This window comes from Aristolochia californica, unplaced genomic scaffold, assembly GCF_029961685.1.
Source record: "Aristolochia californica isolate CCGP_79_NKW_82.1479 unplaced genomic scaffold, dmAriCali1.0.hap1 SCAF_7, whole genome shotgun sequence".
Taxonomy (NCBI): domain Eukaryota; kingdom Viridiplantae; phylum Streptophyta; class Magnoliopsida; order Piperales; family Aristolochiaceae; genus Aristolochia; species Aristolochia californica.
This window is the reverse complement of record NW_027182268.1, coordinates 723424-745472: the sequence shown is the minus strand read 5'-3', so window position 1 is coordinate 745472 and position 22049 is coordinate 723424. Positions and strand designations below refer to the sequence as shown.

Here is a 22049-nt window from a genome sequence, read left to right as displayed (position 1 = left end):
ACAGTCTGCGCTCCTAAATATCAATCTAAAAAGGTCATACACTCACACAAAAGGAAATTGCTGTTGGGATCTCAACTAGAGAAGGGCCTTAATATAGATGATGAGACTTCTGAAACATGTAATTATCTCTCCGTCCTTGATGCCAAATGTGTGCAGGATGGATAAAATTCTTACTGCAGACCGGTTTTTTCAAAAAGAGCTAAAATTGAGATTCAAACTGTAAGTTTCTGTGCTCCCTTCGTCTTCCCTGATGATTTGGGTAAAATTCTCTGCACTCTATTGGTTTTGGTGACGAGGTCGATTTTTAATACAAACATTCCGATGAAATCATTCCAGCAGCCTTCTGGAATTTTTTTTTTTCAAGCCCAAAAAGATGGCAAATGAGTAAAAGAGTAGGAGTAGTGAAACAAATATTTTATCATTTCATATTTTTGGGTGCTGATTCCAGTTCGCACAGACATCATTATCGGCGCGGAGCTATACAAGTCCATTGTGCCGTTTCCGCAGTCGCAACGGGACAATGCCTCTCTACCTTCTCAGTGCTCCGATCCAGTTCTTCCCACTCTCTTTCTCCTCTTTCCATCTCTCCTCGTCTCCCAAATTCCCATTTTTCTCTGCTCTTTCTGTGCCTAATTCGCTTCCCTCCTGCTGTTGCAAACTCACCTCCTTTTCTCAAGCATTTTCGCAATCAGCACGACACAAGGAGCATGTCATTGGTGATTGCCTCGTTTTCGAAGACGGCGCATTCGAGGACTCTTTCCCTCAAACTGTATCCCGTCAAAGTTCAAAGAAGCCCAAAAAGCCACCGCCCGTTGAAGCTGGCGCAAAAAACCAGGGAACTAAGCTGGCGCAGTTGAAGCACGTGGTTTTTGATAAGCCGCGGGAGCCTCTGAAAGTGACCAAGGATGGTAGTCGGGGACATAGCGAAGACGAGGAGGAGCCCGCTGGTTCTTCGAGTGGGAGGGTGGTGCCTAAAAATCCTAGAGAATCAGAGACGATTGCCAATGGAAGTTTGGAAGACATTTCGCAGTTATTTATGAGTGATGATTACAAACCGGGAGATAATGGCAGGAAGAAGTCTGAAGGTATTGTTAGTGCAACGTGGAAATTGAATTTCTCTAGTGTCTTCTAATGTTGCACTCATGGATGTTCATGAGAAGTTCATTTTTCTGTCTAACTTTAGTTCCTTTACATTTTCCTTTATTTTTCTTCCTCTTGAAATATTTAAGTCTTCCATTGGAAGTTTTGAGTTACTCTTCATGCGTAGGTCCACGTAAGCTGTTCACAAAGGAGGAAAAAGTTCTCCTGAATCGGCGCAGTCCTAATTTATTAGTTGCTAACTCAGTAAGTTGTCTAAATTAAATGCTTCGACAATATACATTCTTCTACTGTTCCTGTGTTCGACATCGAGGTCTCTATTTAAAGAATGACAGAGTAGATAAAAAAGGGCTGTAGAGCAGCTGAAAGTTAAACTGACAACATCTCTTCTTATGTAATTTAAAGAAATATAGAGCAGTTGACAGTTTAAACTGCACAAGATGTCTTTTTTTTTTCTTTTCATTTGTAATTGAAGCTTTAAATGTTAAAGCGTCCTTCATTTTGTGGCATATGATTAAGTTGTTACAAATATCCAGTAAGCATCTTGGACTTGGACTTGTGCCTTGAGAATTTACCTGTCCCAAAAGAAGCTTCTCCTGGTTTTTTCTGGCAAAAGTAGTAATGGTATTATTATTTACTTTTTTCATTGTTCATGTCAACAGTGTGCGTTGTTGTATTTAAATAAGATCCTGTTGCACAAACTCAAGGCACTTATATTCTTGGATTCAACTTCTAGGTAACTGTATTCATATTAGAGATATGGTAACTAGGAAGTCCCTTGTATATAGTTTGTTTGTTCTTTGATTTGTCTGTTGGCTATGCTTCTTACGTAGAATGTTGTTATTTCTGACACATAATTTTACCGTTCTCCTGTTGTCATTTTAGAGCAAATGGTTCCCTCTACACACTCTTACTGCATCAGGGGAGTTTTACCTCATGGATAAACTGCTTAAACACAATGTTGATATTAATGCTGTTGATAAGGTAACACCTTGATGGCTAATCTCATGTTCTTTATGCTTCTGTAATTTGCTGTTTCCTCTGATTTCTTTCCCTCTGTATCTCTCATTTTTGGGTGAACTGTTATAGCTTGGTCTTAAAATTTTTGTTACTCCACTACAAAAATTCTGTATTTCTTTCGTGTTTCAACTTTTTAATTGATCAAATAATCTTTATCTGCCTTAGGATGGTCTGACTGCGCTTCATAGAGCTATCATTTGCAAGAAGCAGGCTATTGCAAATTATCTTTTAAGAGAATCAGCCAATCCTTTTGTTCGTGATAAGGTGAGGGGATTCTTGTTGTACATTCCTCTTGTTGTGTCTGGGTTTGTGTATTCTCATTTCATTATTAGTATTTTCTGTAGATTATATATATATATATATATATATCAGTCAATTTAAATAAGCCTAATGAACTTGTTTCTCCACAATTCCCGTAGAACTTCCAACTGAGGAATGGGAAGCACTGGTTCTTCTTCTGAATGACTCATTCTAATAATAAAATAGACCTTGACAGTGGTCTAGTAAACTACTGTAGTAGGAACATATTTTCTTCTTAGGTTTCAGTGTTATTGTGCCCATAGTAAGAACAGAAAGTGGAAGAAAGGAATCCCATCCTTCCATGGAGATCTTGTTTCAAGCAGTGCTGTTTGAAGAGGAAAAGAAGATTCCCCTATAGAATTGCTGGTATTTTATTTTTCATGGGCTAGTTCTTAGCTAGGTGACATGTAATGACGTTAGAAAATCGGCATTCCAAGGTGGAGCCCTTTTAGTTTAATTCCTATCTCGCTCACTCGGGTGCTTCACATTCCTTCTGGCAGAGTTCATTGTTTCACTATAAAACTATATTCCATTCTTTGGGGCATCATATTATCTGCTTTATATGTTGATGCTCTTCTATAATGTTGGCAATATCTTCAACTTTGAGCACAAGAGGCTCACTACTCGCAAGGAAATAAGAATTTCGTTCCATTTACTACTTCCGGTTATTTTTAATGGGGGGTAGTGTCTGATGTGGGTCCAGTTCTTTATGCTTCTGAGTTTGTTCCTCTTTACCCTTTTATGGGTTGGTATTAGGAACTGTTAGTCTATATTTCTGAAATACATGTGTGGGTACCAGAAATTCTGAACATTTTATTAACACAACCCTATCCAAAAAGGTGCTAATATCTTGCTGTTTGTTGCTTATGAAAGGAGGGGGCTACCTTGATGCATTATGCTGTTCGAGCTGCAAACATTCAGACAATCAAAATTCTTATATTGTACAATGTGGATGTTAATCTTCCTGATGAGGTAAACAACTAAATTTCTGTTGATCTCTTGTATGAATTTTCTTTTTAATTGATGACATCTCTGATTACAATTTGCTGGTAAATGAAAATACAATAAAATAAACTTTAAAATATTTCTTTTTCTCCTCCTTTGCAGGAAGGTTGGACTCCACTACATCTTGCTGTACAAACCAGGAGAACCGATGTGCTTCAGCTTTTGTTGATCAAGGGAGCTGATAAGACAGTGAAGAATTGGGTAAGTCATGTTCTAATTGCTAGTTTCTTTTGTTCTTCCAACCTCTTACATTCTTTTCAACCCATATTGAATAGTTCTGCCGTTTCATTAAGTTGAAAATTGCCAACTCATGCCTTTATTTGTGCTTCAGGTTGGTTTAACTCCACTAGATCTCTGTCTTTACTCTGGTCGAGACATGAGGACATATGAACTGATTAAAATACTAAAGGAGCTGCCTAAATCAAAATAACTGCTTTGGATGGCAACCTTCTAATTTTCTACCATGTGGTTGGTATTTATGTAGCATTGTTTATAATAATTCCTGATTTTCAAATTGCCCTTTGCAAGAATTACTTAAGTTTAACTTTGATGGCAGCGCCTTTGGGAATCCGGGTTTGGCTGGATTTGGTGGAGTGATTTTTTATCCTGGTAGCTCAGCCATTATCTCTTATTCTGGTCCTCTTGGCGTTTCAGACTCGACTACTGCTGAGATCTCGGGCCTCCTTCACAGCCTTCACATATTTCAGGATCGTTTCAGAGGTTCGCTTATTGTGGAAAGAGACTCCAAAGTTGTCATTGGATGATACTCCATTGCTTCCTTCCTTCTATGGCGTCACTGGCAGTTTTTTCTTGACATTATGGATATTATATCTTCTATTACTTGTACTTGGTCTCATGTGCTTAGATATGCCAATTCGGCTGCTGATTTGTGTGCTAAATTAGGACCTCCCTTCAATCTCTTGTTGTTAGGGGAGGCTTCCCTTGATGTATTTTCTTGTTTTGTTTTGAAATAAAATAATCACCGTTTAAAAAAAAAAGAATATGCCTATTCTCAAGTCTGAGATTGGCCATTTCATGTGAGGCATTCTTGTGACTGAAAAATGATTTTATCTTCTACTGTACTCATGCAGAGCAATTTTATTGCAGAGCTTTTATTTGTCTTTCCTATCTTGTGGCTGCTTACAGTTTCAACAAGGAGGTACTGCAACTCTACACTGTAACTAATAATAGCATATTAAGGTCTTTGAAGCTCTCAAATCTTCTAATGATTTGAATTTTGTTCTCTCCTAAACTTCTTTCCAAATGGTGTTAGGCTTTCTCTATACAAAACAGCTTCTGTCATGGAATATGTTGATCAGTTCTCTCTCTCTCTTTAGTTTTTTTCTCCCAGATGTGCACTATTTATAGTAGGGTGCTGATGCTTTTTATGTACCGAGTGCTGGCTACATGGTAGAGTGCTGTTAATTTTTGGGTTTTCGCTGCCAAAGGGATCCTGTAACGGAATTGAAGAGACTCTGCACAGTTTATGATCAAAGTGATCATGGTGAACTGAGGAATGCACTTGTTTCTATGTCAGAGAATCGGCTGCATACAAGGTAGACCTACTGTTGAGAGGTCCTTTTTCTATTGGCACACAGTATGAATTATGATGTGTTTCTGGTTGACAAGGATTGTACAGAAATTCCCATTTTTTGGAGGGAAAAAAAAAGGAATAGCAAAAACGCTTTTTTGCCCTATTTTAATTAAGTAGATTTATAATTTCAATATACGCCTCATGACAATATGAACACTTAGTAACCTACAGCAAAAATGATTCACAATGGCAACTACAAAGTCAGAAATGCTTTTGTCAGAAAGAATATGTGTGGATGAAATGGTAGGCGACGTTACTAATTTGCTTTTGCTGATTCTTGTGGTACTTCTTTCAATTGTCACTTTCAATTTATATTTTTAGAATGTGTGAAAAGTAAGAATTTTGGTGGAGGAAGAGGAGAAAAATGAAAGGAAAAGAGAGAGAGAAAGAAAAGAGAGAAATTGAGGAGAGCCAGAGCAGTTCTCTTAAATAATAGGTTTAGGCTGATAATTATAAAAATACCCTTGTACACTTAATAAAACTTATTGTCTTTATATCTCCCTAACTATGTATCCTATGTTCATGAAAATTTAACCACTAACATAACTCAACATGTAGAACAAGAACTTAAACCACAAAGATGGTAAAATAACCAAAATACCCATGGAGGTTAAAACGACCAAAGTACACTCGGATGTATTTTCTATCCTATAGCTGGAGCATACATATCTACGAGTCCCAACTTGTTGCAAAATGATAAAAACTTTTGTTTGCCAAGGGCCTTGGTGAAGACCTCAACTAATCTCTAAATCAGACAAATGGAGTAACTACCCTTCATCACAACATCTCGAATGAAGTGGCAACCCACTTTTATTTGTTTAGTCATCTCATGGGAAATTGGATTGCTTGCAATGAAGATCGCGACCTGATTATCACAAAATATACTCTTGATTCAGCCTGGTTGAAACCCAATTCCCATGAGACTGATCTAACTCACATTAACTTACTCATTGTATGATCCATTGCCTTGTATTCAACTTTTGCACTAGACCGGCCACAACATTTTGCTTTTTACTTCTCAAATAGACCAAGTTGCCTCCTAAGAAGATACAACCAAACACTTAGGGAGAAATAAGAAATAATGGTGTTGATGGCTAAAAAACCTGCAAAGGGAATTTGCCTTCTAAAACAGATGAAAACATTCTATTAATCAAGAAATAGGCAGTAAGAACAACATCACCCCAGTAGAACTTGGGTACATTCATGTGTATCATCATTGTCTTAGTAACCTCCACTAAATGACGATTTTTACGTTTAGCTACACCATTTTTCTAAGGGGTAAATACATGATATTTGAAGGAAACGCTAGGAAAGACATGAGTCATTTTTGCACATATGTTGGGATCTACCAAGGATAAGTTGTCACCTAGAGTAGTTAAATATATTTTTTTTGGGTATTCTAGCACACAAAAGAGGTACAAATATTTTTGCCTATCCACTAGAACAATATTTGTGTATACTGATATTACTTTCTTTGAGGGTGTGTCATTCTTTCCTTTACATTTTTACCGTTAGATCTTATTATATCACCTGGTCCTACACTTGTTATCCTTATACCAGTTGATGAGCCCGTTGGACCTTCACAATTTGTCACTCTTGAGAAACCATTACAGGTATATAACGCAGAAAAGAAGTCTCGCCTCAAACTCCGGATTTGTTTCTCTCATCGGACCATGAATCTGAATCATCTAAGGATCTTGGAAGTAGTGATTTACACCTTCTTATTGCACTTAGAAAAGGTGTCAGGAAAAGTACGCGGTATCCTTTTTCTCACTTTGTATCTTTTAGTTCATTTTCTAAATTCCTTCTTTAGTGTAAGAAACTCTTTTATCTTCTAATTGGAAACAAGCTATGGATGTTGAGATGGAGGCTTTGATAGCCGGGGCACTTGGCAACTATGTGATTTACAGTTAGGAGCCGAAGTTGGTTGTTGATGGGTTTATACCATTAAATATAATGCAAATGAATGACCTAGCCCCAAATGCCACTATAGAGGAGAATCGACGGTATGTAATTCTTGGATATTATTCTATCGATGGTTCTCCAAATAATACAATTCATCTCTCTTACGAGCAGAACCAATCATCTTCTTCATCGCGAGATTTTGAAAAATACAATGAGTAGGATAAAATGTGAGAGAATAATTCATAGAGTTAGCTAACTGACTAATGGACAATAAATTTAAAGGAAACTTAGGGACAAGAAGTGTTGACTAAGGAGACAAAAAAGAAACTAGAGTAACATTGCCTACTCCTTGAATAGGAGAGGTAGAAACATCAACAAGATTAACATGTTTTATACTCAAAAGACTCCTTCAAATCGGATAGAGTGATGACATACCTGACATATGCTCTGGGGCTCTTAAGTTAAGAACCTAGGATGGTGATGAGTGATAGGCCGTCACACCTAAGTCAACATTAGTAGAACTAGGATCTGGGATGGAAGCATGAGCTAAAAATGTAGAGGGCGAGGCAACATAGATCTGACCCATCCACTGGGCAATCTGTTGTTGTTGTTGTATCAACTGTTGCATTTCCTCTAGAGCACCTAGTGTAAAAAATATAGAGGAATCTAAACTCCCACTTCTACTATCAGGAGTTGTAGAGTTAGCCCTTGCTGGCTTCCCAAATTTAACCCAACTCCTATCAGAAGAATGATTATTTTCTCCACAATGAATGCATTTCCTTTCTGACTTACCATCACTGCATTCTCTACCTTGACCCGATCCCCCTCTACCTCGGCCTCTACCACTACCTCAAGAGGAGTCTATCTTACCTCTACCTATTTTGGGTACCTCATAATATGATTAAAAGTGGTAGAGAGAGTAGGAATCTCATATGAGGCTAAAACTTGAGCTTTAATAACATCAAAATCAATGCCTAATCCATCAAGAAATATTGCAACCAACAGTTTATTTGTTGTTTTCTCAACTCATTTTCATCAGTAGTAAATGCGTGATATACATTAACCTTTGGCCATATGCCAAGGAATACACTGTAATACTCTGTAACGATTTTGTTTCCCCTTTTTAATCCAAAGAAGTCGGTATACAACTATAAACCTGAGATAGATTTCTCTCTTGAGCATATAAAGACTCTAGAGACAGCCACGTAGTCTTTGATGTCTCACAATTCAATACTTGATTTCTTAATATTGAGTTGATACTATTGACCATCCAGGTCATAACCTAGTTGTCATCTGCCTCCCAATCATTATCATGAGGAACTGGAGGGTCATCTCTAATGAACTGCAACTTCTTTCTGCCCTTCAAATACATTTTGATAGACTTAGTCCAATTAGATAATTAAGCCCTATCAATTTCTCTAATGTAATCATGATTGTATCTTTTCCATCAAATCCAAAATTCTCTCTAGACGGAGTGTAAACTTCTCCTGTTTCAGCCATATTAGTGACAAAGAATCACAAAATAACCAATGAAACCTTCCAGGAAATTTCCAAATTTATCACCAAAGTAGGCCCCACTCGCAGAATTAGCGCTAGGGCACATAATTAGGATATGCACACCTCAGCAAGTAAAAAACCAGCACAATGAATCAATCTCAACCAAAATCCTGCAAAATACTTCTCAATTAGGGTTGACATCAACAATTTCATGATGATGTAGGCACAATAATAAGGATGGGTGACACACATCACAAGAAATCACAATAGAACCCAATTAGAGAATTCCTCAATGATCAATAGACACCATTAACCCTAAGGTTATGGCAGATCAAAAAAATAAAAACTTAACTTTTGATGAATCATTGATCGAAGAACCTATAGAACTCCTCTAGAAGTCGTCCTCTTCAAAATTGATGAAGATCTGCAGTAGAATGCTCCCAACAATGATTTTACTACTTTGATACCATGCGAAAAGTAAGAATTTTGGTGGAGGAAGAGGAGAAAAATGAGGGGAAAAAGAGAGAAAGATAGAAAGAAAAAAGAGAAATTGAGAAGTGCTAGAGAAGGCTCATTGGCTAATAATTACATAAATACCTCTATACTCTTAATAAAACTTATTCTCCTTCTATCTCCCTAATTATGTATCCTATGTACATGAAATTTAACCACTAACATAACTCAACACGTGGAATAATATTGCATAAAGAAATCAAACCACAGAGGTGGTGAAATAACCAAAATACCCCTGGAAGGTAAAATAACCAAAGTACCCCTAGATGTATTTTTTAACCGAATGTTTTGGTCATTCATATATTAATTCCAAGTAAAATTTTGCTTTCCAGCATGATAACTTTGGCTTATATTTCTTGGAATTTTGAAAACCGATTGATGGCTTTATGAGAGCACACATGTCCAAGCTTCAAAACTTTTTTTATGCAAATATCTTGACTAATTGCTCTTGGCCTGTATTTCCATTTGTCTTCTGCTTAGAGAAAAGTTGTTTGGCTATCCACTGAGCATAAGGCCAAGTTATCACAAAATATGTTTAAGAGATGCAAGTAAACAAAGGGCAATTTAATATTCTTAGAAATAAGCCCCATTATCATTTTATGGTGCAGGGCCACGGCACAGACTATGTAAAGAGATGAGTTTGGTTGGATTAAAATTGAAGAGTAGGAGCATGACAAAATAAAAATGAGGACGAAAGACAGTGTGCTGTTTGTATCAACCAAAAATGGACAAGATAGAAGTCTAAAAATCACAATCTTGGCTTGCAAACGTGCAATTGACCCATGAATTGATTCCATTTAAACTGCCAAGCAGGGGTTGGTCCTACTATTGACTCTTTTCAGATGGCAAAACCAACTTAAACTCTTTAATGTGCAGAAGGTATGTCCTGGTTTTTTTTACGGGAAAAGAAGTGTAAAAACCTTCACTAGACGTAAATCTAAGAATCTTATTGAACTTCATAGTGTCAAATTATGATCACAATGGATATATTGACCTCAAGATCTATGAAATAGTTTGGTAAAGTAACACTAACAGTAATTACACTTTATGTAATTATTTATTTTGATTAATGATTGAGTTGAGTGGATTATTTTTTAATTTTCTTTAAGTTAGTGGTTTTTGGGTAAAAATTGAATAATGCTTTATTTTTAAACAAAAGTTTAGGATATCAAATTGTAAATCTACATATGTTATCAACTCGCATGGCCTTTGAACCAAAATGGAAGAACTGTTGTTGTGAAGAAGTCAAACAAAGATTTTTAGATGTTTAGTAAGTTTAAAATGTGTATTTGTTTGGAGTTAAATGTAGGAAAGTAGAATAATGGTTTGACTCTACAAACTTATGTCCAACAATGAGTTTTCTCGAGTAAATTGCCAAGATTAGTTGGATTTTAGAAAACCTTTTTATGGGGTGAATTTTCAAGAGAAATGAGAATTAAAATCCTCGAAGAAAATGGTTTGCAAAGTTCTAAAAACTGAAGTTGCATATCGTCTTGATGATTTGCATCATCATCATATTTTGTACAAGCTAGGCATTTCTTATTGTCTAGATGATTCACACTGAGTTGTCTTGATCCACTTTGTTCATATATTCATAGCACTACTAGAACTCTATGCCAAGTCGTCTAAATGATGTTTTCCGCATTACTAGAACTCTATGCCAAGTTGTCTAAATGATGTTTTATCCTTGTAGGAGCATAAAGAAGCTGAAAAGTACAGACAACAAGGCTGCCCTCTTTATGAAAAATTGGCTTTGGTAGTGGGAAACTCAATAGCCATGGGGAGAACAAGTCAAACTGACGAAGACATGTGTAATGATGTCCAACATCAGGAAGAAAATGAGCACGTGGATATGCTCGAGGATGTCGATTTAGGTAGAGAATCTCCTTCGCCATTCTTTACAGAAAATGAGTCGGCACCTGATCAGTCTCCAAGTACTAACCCGTCAAGTTCAAGTCGTCGTAGAAAGAGACCACAAATGGCCACTGATGATAGTATTATGTTCGCTGATACAATGACAAGAATTGCCACCCTATTGCAATCTCTACAAGCTAAAAATGATAAAGTCACCAGAGAAAATTGGTATGAAGCACTCACAGAAATCCCGAACCTATCAGTAGAGATGAAGTTTCGCGCTCCTATATTGTTAGATACACCAATGAAGAAGGACATGTTTACGAAGCTGCCAGTGGAAGAGCGAATTAATTGGCTTAAATATTGTGCTGGTGAAATATAGTCAATACTTTGAAGTACACTATGTAATTTGGGACGATTGTTTTGAAGTTTAATTATGTTTTTTTAATTATGACTTTATAAGACGTATCATTGATAGATTATGAATTTTATTATGGTTAAGATTTGGGTTTTCATGATTGTCGTGTTCTTATTGAGTGGATGAATGTTGTGGGTGTGTGATTGGAGATGATTTTATATAGGTGTGATTAAAAATAGGTTATGATTGAAGAACATGGTATGTTTTTGTGTTGATGATATTATGAAGAAACAGGAATTATTGTTGAAGTCGTTATTATGGTTGTGGTGATTGTATTTGCAGGTTTCCATGGAAGACGAAAATAGGAATACAATGATGATTTTATTGACATGTCTTATGTACATGATGGGAATATACTATATGAACCATAGGTCTAGACGTACATTACGTCCTCATGGGATTGGTGGTCCGATTTATTTACAAAAGGCATTAGCGAAATCACCTGTTAAATTTTGAAAAGTTTACAGGATGAATCAAATTGTGTTTAAAAAAATGGCAGAGATACTTTATAGCAAAGGATTTTTATCACCTACAAAGACCATCTCAGTGGAAGAACAACTTGCATATTTTCTCTTAACTGTTGGTCAAGGACAAGCGTATAGTGTCACAACAGAGATGTTTGATAGATCAAACTGGACTATAAGTAGGTATTTCAATAAGGTGTTGAATGCTATTATCAAACTTCGGCCTGATTACATCAAACGGCCTTCAGAACGGACTCACTCGAAGATTTTAAACAATCCAATGTTTAATCCGTATTTTAAGGTAACATCACTTGACATATAATGAACAATTTTAGATTAATATTTAGAGTTACTTGTATTAATTGAAATGATATAATTAGGATTGTATTGGGGCTGTTGATGGAACTCATATCAAAGCAAACATCCAACTTGAAGAACAACAAAGGTTCTGGAACAGAAAAGGCTATCTCTCACAAAATGTGATGGCAGCATGTACATTTGATATGCAATTCACTTATGTACTTATTGGATGGGAGGGATCAGCAGCTGATTCCCGTGTATTGAAGGACGCATTGACTCGCCGAAATAGAATTTGTGTACCTGAAAGTAAATAATATATTGTTATGTAGTATTTTTTTTATTTTTTTTCAATTATCTTATGTGAAAAATATTTTGTATTGTAGGTAAATATTATCTAGTCGATGCTGGTTATGCAAATATGTCAGGATTTTTGGCTCCATATCGAGGAACTCGTTATCATCTACAAGAATTTGGAGACAACCTTCCTAGAAATGATAAAGAGCTATTCAACCGAAGACACTCATCTTTGAGAAATACTATTGAACAAACTTTTGGTGCTTTAAAAGCTCGATTCCAAATGTTGAAAGTCGCTCCTCCCTTTTCTTATAAGATCCAGATGAAAATTGTAATAGCTTGTTGCATATTACACAATTATATACGTAAAGAGGATTACAATGATATGTTTGAATTGGAAGATGATGATTCCGATGATGAGGTAGGTGGAGGAGGTGATGAGGTCCGATTAGCTGGTGAAAATTTGGATGGAGATAGCGATGATAGCGATGATCTTGGGGATGAAGGCAACCTATCAACAACAATGCGGAGGCGTCGTGCATTAGAATCCACTAGAGCTGCACAATTTCGAGATGCCATAGCAACTAGCATGTGGAGTGATTATTAGTGGTTGTACTTTATTGCATTTGAACATGTATGTTGTCATTCGTATCTACTAAACTAGTCAGTTGATGATGTTAAACTCACAAACTCTAATTATATTGGTTGTTGTAATTTTATACCTTTTTGTTTTAATTTTATTTATTAAGTATTTTTATACTATATAGTATGTTATTACAAAATAATTTATTTATTAATTATATTCATTTATGTTATTTTTAACTGTTCTATGTAATTTAAATAATTTATTCTACTCACACGTAATTAGTTTAATAATTAATAATAAAATTCAATCATTAATTGGTTTAATTATGCAATTGCTATAATTAATTAAACAATTTAGTTTATTTATTATATTCCCTTATGTTATTTTTAAATTTTTATTAATTTTAAATAATTTATTCTAATCCCACGTAATTAGTATAATAATTTATAATAAAATGTAATCATTAATTGGTTTAATTATGCAATTTCTATAATTAATTAAACAATTAGGTTTATTTATTATATTCCCTTATGTTATTTTTAAATTTTTATTAATTTTAAATAATTTATTCTAATCCCACATAATTAGTATAATAATTTATAATAAAATTTAATCATTAATTGGTTTAATTATGCAATTGCTATAATTAATTAAACAATTAGGTTTATTTATTATATTCCCTTATGTTATTTTTAAATTTTTATTAATTTTAAATAATTTATTCTAATCCCACATAATTAGTATAATAATTTATAATAAAATTTAATCATTAATTGGTTTAATTATGCAATTGCTATAATTAATTAAACAATTAGGTTTATTTATTATATTCCCTTATGTTATTTTTAAATTTTTATTAATTTTAAATAATTTATTCTAATCCCACGTAATTAGTATAATAATTTATAATAAAATGTAATCATTAATTGGTTTAATTATGCAATTTCTATAATTAATTAAACAATTAGGTTTATTTATTATATTCCCTTATGTTATTTTTAAATTTTTATTAATTTTAAATAATTTATTCTAATCCCACGTAATTAGTATAATAATTTATAATAAAATTTAATCATTAATTGGTTTAATTATTCAATTGCTATAATTAATTAAACAATTAGGTTTATTTATTATATTCCCTTATGTTATTTTTAAATTTTTATTAATTTTAAATAATTTATTCTAATCCCACATAATTAGTATAATAATTTATAATAAAATGTAATCATTAATTGGTTTAATTATGCAATTGCTATAATTAATTAAACAATTAGGTTTATTTATTATATTCCCTTATGTTATTTTTAAATTTTTATTAATTTTAAATAATTTATTCTAATCCCACGTAATTAGTATAATAATTTATAATAAAATGTAATCATTAATTGGTTTAATTATGCAATTGCTATAATTAATTAAACAATTAGGTTTATTTATTATATTCCCTTATGTTATTTTTAAATTTTTATTAATTTTAAATAATTTATTCTAATCCCACATAGTTAGTATAATAATTTATAATAAATTGTAATCATTAATTGGTTTAATTATGCAATTGCTATAATGAATTAAACACTTAGGTTTATTTATTATATTCCCTTATGTTATTTTTAAATTTTTATTAATTTTAAATAATTTATTCTAATCCCACGTAATTATTATGTTAATTTATATTGAATTTTAATCATTAATTGGTTAATTATCCAATTTCTAAAATTAATTAAACCATTATTTTTATTTATTATATTCCCTTATGCTATTTTGTAATTTTTAATAATTTTATATAATATATTCTAGTCACGTAATTAGTATATTAATTAATAATGAATTATAATCGTTAATTGGTTAAGTATCCAATTGCTATAATTAATTAAACCATTAGGTTTATTTATTATATTTTCTTATGTTATTTTTAATTTTTTTATTAATTTTATATAATTTATTGTAGTCACACGTAATTATTGTTTTAATTTATAATAAACTATAATAATGTATTTAGAAAAGGACACTGAAATCTGTTTTCCAAGCACTAACATTGGAATCTGTTTTCCAGCTACTTCAACTGGCCTGGACTAACACCCAAACATGACTTGAAGTGGAAACAATTCATCTCACTTTAATTCAATTTTTCACTTCATTTCCACTTCATTGTGGACTAACCCCCCCTATGCCCTTTTTTGGTTCTCATCAACCCATGTCTCTATTCACATTGCACCGTGTTAAAAGACACCCATGTATGTAGGGGTGGCATGGCTAGTAAATAAGATTTTTTTTTTATGGAGATGACATAAAATTGTAAATATATAAGTTGGTGTATATCCTCTTATGTCTTTTTTTCTTTTGAAACATATAACCTTAAGGGTATTATAGTCATTATAAATGCTTTCATTCGACTATAAATACAACATTAAGGAATGAGGTAGAATATTCAAGCCTCTTACTCTTGGCTCAAATTTTCAACAATGAGTTTTCTTCAGTAAATTTCCAAGATTAGTTAATTTTAGAAAGTTTTTTATGGGGTAAATTTGAAACATAAATGAGAATTAAAACCCTATAAATATTTGTGTGTTCATTCTATGATTAATTATGTTTGCATGAACAATAAGTTTAAAATTAAGAGTGCTAAATAAAATGCACGAAATGTGAGAACATGCATAGGATGAGCAAAAAGAATTTAAAATTTGGCATGAAAGTGAACAAACCTATTTGTACGAAGTTGTTGATACAATGCACACCCATTTGAATTTAAACTTTGTGCTCATCAATTTTTAGTATTTTGAAATTAGTGAATAGTTCACTTGAATTGGCAACATGTCTAAATGCAGTATGATCTAACCACCATGTATTATCTTCAATACTCAAATAGGATTTCCACATATGGATCCATGAAAGTTAACATGATTGACCTAGTTTTCTAGAAGTTTTTTCGTAGGCCAATTCAATAACTTCATCAACTTCCTAACAGAGGACAAACCATCGGTTTATCAAGAACATGATCTATTCCATCTTCGAGGAAGATGTGCCGAATAAATCTCCTCCCAAGTAAGAAGTTGTTCCCATTGAAATTGTCAATCTTACTCAATTTAGTGGTTGCAACTTTTTGAGACCATGTTGTCCTAATTTCAGCAAGCAAGAATAAGCAAAAGCACAACTATAAATGCAATATAGTGAATATGCTTAGGCTTTTTTGATAAACCAATAACTTGTGATTAAACATTAAAAATACATTTAGAAAGCTTTTATCTTGCTTAAAATAAGGGCCTATGCCAATTGACTCAAAGAGAAAAAATTTAGAATATTAAACTAACTTTATTTTAACAAGGTAATGTAAAAAAGGGCAAAATTATCAATTCATATGTAATCCCACACCACCATTTTTTAGAAGTAATAATGATAAAAGTAACTTATAATAGTAAAATCAAACCCTAGTCATGAGTCTAGTAACTTAATTAAATAAACTTGGGGCCTACAGATAAATATTCACAAGTATGTTTTAGAAAGAATAAAAAATTCATAAATCATAGGCCACAATAAAGGATATGGGAAATAAGAAGTTCAAACCTGGAATGGGTAGATCTCTTTTCTTTCTTGTGCACAAATACCCCTCTTGTACAGTTCTAGAAGAAATCAATAGAAATAAAAAAAAAAAAAAAAAAGAAGGAAGAAAGAGATCACACCTTTGTATGCCTACACATTTTTTCTCATATGAGGCCAATAATCTTTGTTCTTCTCATAATTTGTCACTCTTATTTTTCTTCAATAAGAAAAGTTTTGTGCAAGAACAAGTAAGAAAGTTTTTTTTCTTCTTCATAATCTGACATAGAATGTCATATTTATCTTCAAATCAAATCAAGTAGAAGAGTAAAGTCTAAAAATCATAAATGTGGCATGCAATTGACCCATGAATTGAGTCCTTTCATAGGACAAAACTACTTTAAAATATTTTATGTATGATTCACATCGTTGAGACTTTTGTATAGGAATATGTCTCAATTTGCATTATGGTGATAGTAATTTGATTACAACATTTGACTAAGAAAAGAGCCAGTTGAGTCATGTGGAAAATGACATCTATTTGTACAAATATCACAAGGAATTAGGTCAAGTTGAGAGCAGAGTTCACAAAACTTAGATCCTATACTTTGTACCACATAAATATTTTTATACATTCATTTATTTTGTTGTATAAAAATAATTTTAATGCAAGTAATTTTTTTCTATATTTACCTTCTTTTGTTTAAAAGTATTTGACTTGGTATTTTAAATTTATATTATTACTCAAAATGTGAAGGATAAAAAGGCTAAGGTCGAGCCCCAACTTCATAGTAAGGTTAGGGATGAAAACAGATGAGGTCGGCTCCGTTTTTAACTTGCATATCGATTCTATTTTGATTCCTTTCATGTGTCCCATAGAGGTATCAATTTTTATTTTATTTTACTCAACTTTTAGTTTATTTTTATAAAATAAAAGGGTTAGTGAAAAATCTTTTGACTTTGATCAGATCTATAGACGATACAAATTAGGGAAAATAGATTTTACCAGACTTGAAAAATCTTACACAATCTATACCAAAAACCAACTAAAGATCAAGACTCTTAATTGGATTTTTTATTTAAATAAAATAAAACAATTAATTTTAGATATTATTTAAATTAAAATTAACCTTAAATTTAATATTAATATATTAGAATATTTAGTACAATTTTGAATTAAACTTTGTGTCAAAGATCACACCGATTACTTTTTAAATATTAAAATATCATAAATATATAAAAAAATATAAAAATTGTATTTATGTGTACTTAAACTAATAAGTATAAATTTTAAATGAAAAATACTCATGAAATTTGTAGTAATTATATACATGTCAAATTTTAAATAGCTATTTAATGCGTAATTCAATTATCATATACTTTATTTTATTTTAAATAATTTAAATATTTAATTTTATGTGCTACCACGTGTCCGTTATTTTTTCATCCATGAACTATGTAGCCTCTTCCTTTGCACCTTTTCCGAAATTGGTACGAGTGGTCCCACGTGCAACTCACATGCTTATCACCACTCCTCCTTGTTCCTGTCTGTCTCATGCGTCCATGCTGTCTTCTTTTCGTCTTCTCCCTCATTAAAGCCGGAGATGAATTTCGTCTAATCAGTCCAACTTAGAAGTCCTCTCTCTCTTTCTCTCTCTGTCGAATCTCAACTCGTACCTCATAAAACAACTCACCCTTCCATTATTAGTTATAATCCCACCACCCCGATCTCCCGAGATCTTCTTCCATCTTCTACCCTGTTTTTTTCTCATCTGTTTCAAGTCTATATCATCATTCACTGACGCCCGCCATTGTTTTTTGAGCTCTTCCCTCAATGATTCATGACTTCGGACATTGGTTTTGACGATATATTTGCAGAAAGTTAACCCGTTTTGGGAAACTAAGAAGTCCGGCTTTGGCTTTCCTTTTGTTGTCGATCGATCGTTTGTTTTCTCTGCTCGCTGGGGGTGTTTTACCATGGCCGGGAATTACAGAGAACTGAACTCGCCTACCATGAAGCCGGACCTGCACCGGGTCTCCGTCTTCACACCCATCTTTTGTTTCCGGTACTCCACCAGGGAGATCGGCAAGAAATGCGACGAGACCGCCCTTTGCGCTCATCGCCGGCCGGAAGCTGATGTCTCCGAGGAGATCGCCGATCCGGTGTCCCCGAGGGTGGGCTGCATGGGCCAGATCAAGAAGGAGAAGGTGGGTCTGCCGGAGAATGCCAAGGGGAACAGGTTCCGGAAGCTGAAGAAGATGTTATCTAGCAAGAGTTTCCGACGAGAGGAGAGCGGGAAACTGGATCGGAATTACAGTACTGTGGTGAGGATCATCCGATTCGATCATCAACATGGTCCTCCACCGCGGCCTCCAGCTCCGCATCTGGAAGTACTCGATCCTCCATTGCCGGTCACCAAACATTCTGCCAAGAACGGAGATGGAGTGAATCTGTGGAAAAGGAGATGTGGGGCTCAACTCGAAGGTCTCAAACTGCAGCAACAAAGAGTGATTTGCAAGACGAATTCAGTTTCTAATGCCACCTCCGTCTAACATAAGTTACAGAGAGAGATTATTCCAGGGATCATCGATCGGTTTGGAGATGACTGTAAAATGTTCCTCCAATTCATTTTTGTTTATTCTCTTGCCTCATTAAAAAAAAAAATTCAAGATTTTATCGGCATTAACATTGAAAATTGCGGATCAATCATATTCGTACAAATCTGATTTTTCTACTCAAACAGGTTTTGACTGATTATTGAGTACTGATTAAATTAACGAAAAATAGTTTGTTAAATTAGTTTTAAATGACAGCAGAAAGTGCAGAGCCGGCAGTATTTTGATTCATAACCCTTACATTAGGATTCATTACTTGGCTCTAACTCTAGAATGAAGAAAGCCCGAACCATTCTTGTACAAGTAATAATATGACTCATGGTTGATATATCCTTTAATCTTATGCCTATAAATTATGTGAAATCTGCCAAATAAATTTTTTAAAATGTTTGTCATATTTTTTCAAAATAATGTAGCTTCTAAATGAGTTTCATATTAATTTGAAACCTAAGGGATATTTATGTCTATATTATAATGCTATATGTAACTAATTAACTAACCCAATGGTTAATTAGACTTATCCCCCGACTAAACTCATTTCTTGAATCAGTAATTACTCTTACCATATAGTTGTTTTTGTTGAATTGCAATTAAGGAAGAATTTTACGTGATTCCCACAAGTCTCATTGGGTCAGAATTAATATAGTGGAGTCTAAGAGGAGTCTCATGGAATGAGGTCTCATAGAAGAATCTTAGTTAAAAATATTTTAGTTATGTTAGTCTTCTATTAATGTTTAATTGTTTTAAGACTAATTTTTTAGTATTTGACTTTGAGTGTAATTAGGATAAAAGTAATTTAATTTTAATTAGATTCTACGTATTTATTTTATTATAAAAAAAGGTTCATTGTACTCAAATTACCACAAGTCAATGAAGTATTTATCTTTTTCATAAATTCAACAATTTTCAAACACCACATCATTCCCCTTCCTGTGATTTTGATTCTGTTTCTTATGTTCTAGTTGTAAAAGAAATAGGATATTGACTTCTCTCAAAAAATTATTTCCTCACCATTTTGTTTTCTATATTCACACAAATGGTCCTTGAGGTTGTATTTGGAACACAAAAAATGGAGAGAAAAAAAAAGAGAAAATAAAAAAAAGAATAAGAAAGAGTTTTTTTTTCTTGTTTGGATACCAATGGAAAATAAAAGAAAATAAAAGAAAAATATAGTCTCTTGTTTAGATACACATGGAAAAAAAAAAAAAACTAGTAATATTTTAAGGTTGTGTAGAACACAGAGTGGAGAGAAAAACAAAAAGAAGAGAAGAAAAGAGAGAGAAGAGAAGAGAAAAGAAAAGAAAAGAGGTTTCCATAGTTTCGTACCAAATAATGGGTATCTATAGTTTCATACCAGATACTACTAACCCTAACAAGAACTCTTAACATCAAACTAAATAAATGCAGTAAAGATTACATATAGAAAGGAGAAGGCACTGGACTTAGTTGGCTGCAACAAACCTTGGCACCATTCCAAATGTCATTCAAGATAGCTACTTTCCCATAAATACAACAGTCATTTTCTTTGTTTTACCATTTGAAATGAAAAGAGAGACAATAAGTTGGTCTTTTATCATAAAATCAGATACGAAGAAAACAGAACACTATTTAAATGATAAAAGACATAAATAAATGGTGAACCAAAACTTGAACTCCAGTCCTCACTCTGTCCATCAAATAAATGCTTTTCTAGTGGTTTTTCTTTCCTCTCCCAAATAAAAATACTGTCATTTAATGTTGCAGAGCAAACTATAAAAAGACTAAGATCTAACCACAAAAGATTCATGTAAATCTCTCACCATGTAGATACCCATTACTCAATTTCTTACAAAAGGATGCATTTCCAGAGCTAGCTCATTAATGTAAAAAAGTGCAATAAGAAAGGTGCCAAACATTTAACAGAACATATCAAAACTCTACTCAATACTCCATAGCTTCCACTTCCAAGGAACAGTCTCCAACCACCTACAAGCAAATAACCACCTGCCAAACAGACACATGAGAAAAGAGAAACAAAAGCACACCAACCAGAGAGCGATTTTCATTTCAGGAGTTAAAGAATCATACAAAGGTTAGGAATCTTAATTCCACATGTAAATATGTTAAGGTCCCCAAGGTAGATTTGGGTCGCACAAATTGCAATAGACTGAATGGTAACACCAATAGGACTCAACATATGACATTATACCTGGCATTTTAACTTATTACTTGAACACAGATGTTAACATGCTTCAAATGTCAGGAATTGTTGAGAGTAGAAACCCAGCTGAAGAGTCAAATCAGAGCTCTGTGGCTCATTTGATATTGCTAGCAGCATTTATAGAGGGTTGCCATGTCAAGGATTTACAATATTATAGCTTTACAGGAAGCGGCAACAAAAAAAGATATCTTCCAATTCCAATATACAGTTACAGGGAGAAGAAGCAACTTCCACATTCCCCTTCACTAGACTGGACCCAGCCCAGTTCATCAGGAAACTCAACAGCGAAGCCCAGCTGATATTACACTTGACAAAGTAGACGATCCACCCAGCCTGTGTTTGTACAATTGCCTCCAAATGGCTTTTTTTACAAAAATGATGTATCACAAAGATGAAGGTCCAGCCCATCTTCAAATCTTTCCCCATTGCCTCACACATATGCAAACTTATCTCAGCCCCCAATGAGACAGTACTACATTTCTGTGAACTACTAGTTCACGTCGGAGGTGTACAAGCCAGATCAAGTATTGGGATTCAAACTTTCACTTTCAATCTTTACCCATCCTGCTGAAGCTTCTCTTTTGAAAGACGGTCTATAGGAACATAAGCAAAGCCTTTAGGTAGCCGCTGATTTTGCAATGAAGCTTCATCAGATGTCATTACCATTTCTTTCTGAAACATCTCCGCATGCTGCAAAAATAACAATAGCATTCAGGAAATTTTTAGAGAGCTAATATAAAAAACTTTGTAATATTAATTAATATTTTGATAAGTATTATACTGACCACAAAAACTCATTGCATGTGATGTAAAAACTCTCAAAAAAGAGAGAAAAGGGAAGAATATACAAG

The 22049-nt window shown here is 33.5% G+C and overlaps 3 protein-coding genes across 7 annotated transcripts in view; 2 read left to right on the top strand and 1 right to left on the bottom strand.

Moving 5' to 3' along the window:
- Positions 1-50: 50 nt before the first annotated feature.
- On the top strand, positions 51-4459 carry LOC137936862 (ankyrin repeat domain-containing protein, chloroplastic-like). 3 transcript variants are annotated; one of them, XM_068781793.1, is made up of 8 exons: positions 51-1085; positions 1268-1344; positions 1984-2082; positions 2284-2382; positions 3292-3390; positions 3526-3624; positions 3755-3891; positions 3980-4459. In XM_068781793.1, the coding sequence occupies exons 1-7, from the start codon at positions 521-523 to the stop codon at positions 3851-3853; spliced, it is 1137 nt and encodes a 378-aa protein (XP_068637894.1). In that variant the 5' UTR covers positions 51-520; the 3' UTR covers positions 3854-3891; positions 3980-4459. The 3 variants fall into 3 exon arrangements, with proteins under 3 accessions (XP_068637894.1, XP_068637893.1, XP_068637892.1); XM_068781792.1 differs by having other exon boundaries at positions 1244-1344; positions 4078-4459; XM_068781791.1 differs by having other exon boundaries at positions 1244-1344.
- Positions 4460-18359: 13900 nt separating this feature from the next.
- LOC137936144 (uncharacterized) lies at positions 18360-18935 on the top strand. The gene has a single exon (XM_068780700.1). It carries the CDS (start codon positions 18360-18362, stop codon positions 18933-18935), a length of 576 nt encoding a protein of 191 aa, XP_068636801.1.
- Positions 18936-20701: 1766 nt separating this feature from the next.
- Positions 20702-22049, bottom strand: part of LOC137936146 (uncharacterized) — a 40547-nt gene continuing 39199 nt past the window's right edge. The window contains exons 20-21 of one of the 3 annotated variants that reach the window (XR_011109515.1): positions 21187-21888; positions 20702-20981 (exon numbers count right to left, since the gene is read on the bottom strand). Coding sequence is in view for 1 of the 3 variants with exons in the window: in XM_068780703.1 (XP_068636804.1) it covers positions 21754-21888 (135 nt within the window). In the remaining 2 variants the exon portion in view is untranslated. Of the gene's footprint in view, positions 20982-21038; positions 21889-22049 lie in introns of those variants that run through there. The other 2 variants (XR_011109514.1, XM_068780703.1) reach the window with 2 other exon arrangements.

What these genes read in the sequence shown, in the direction of transcription:
- LOC137936862 (XM_068781792.1), top strand. Translation starts at nt 521, where the DNA reads ATGCCTCTCTACCTTCTCAGTGCTCCGATCCAGTTCTTCCCACTCTCT. An exon ending in ATCCTTTTGTTCGTGATAAG is followed by an intron (nt 2,383 to 3,291) that starts GTGAGGGGATTC and finishes TGCTTATGAAAG; the next exon opens with GAGGGGGCTACCTTGATGCA. An exon ending in ATGTTAATCTTCCTGATGAG is followed by an intron (nt 3,391 to 3,525) that starts GTAAACAACTAA and finishes CCTCCTTTGCAG; the next exon opens with GAAGGTTGGACTCCACTACA.
- LOC137936144 (XM_068780700.1), top strand. Translation starts at nt 18,360, where the DNA reads ATGGCCGGGAATTACAGAGAACTGAACTCGCCTACCATGAAGCCGGAC.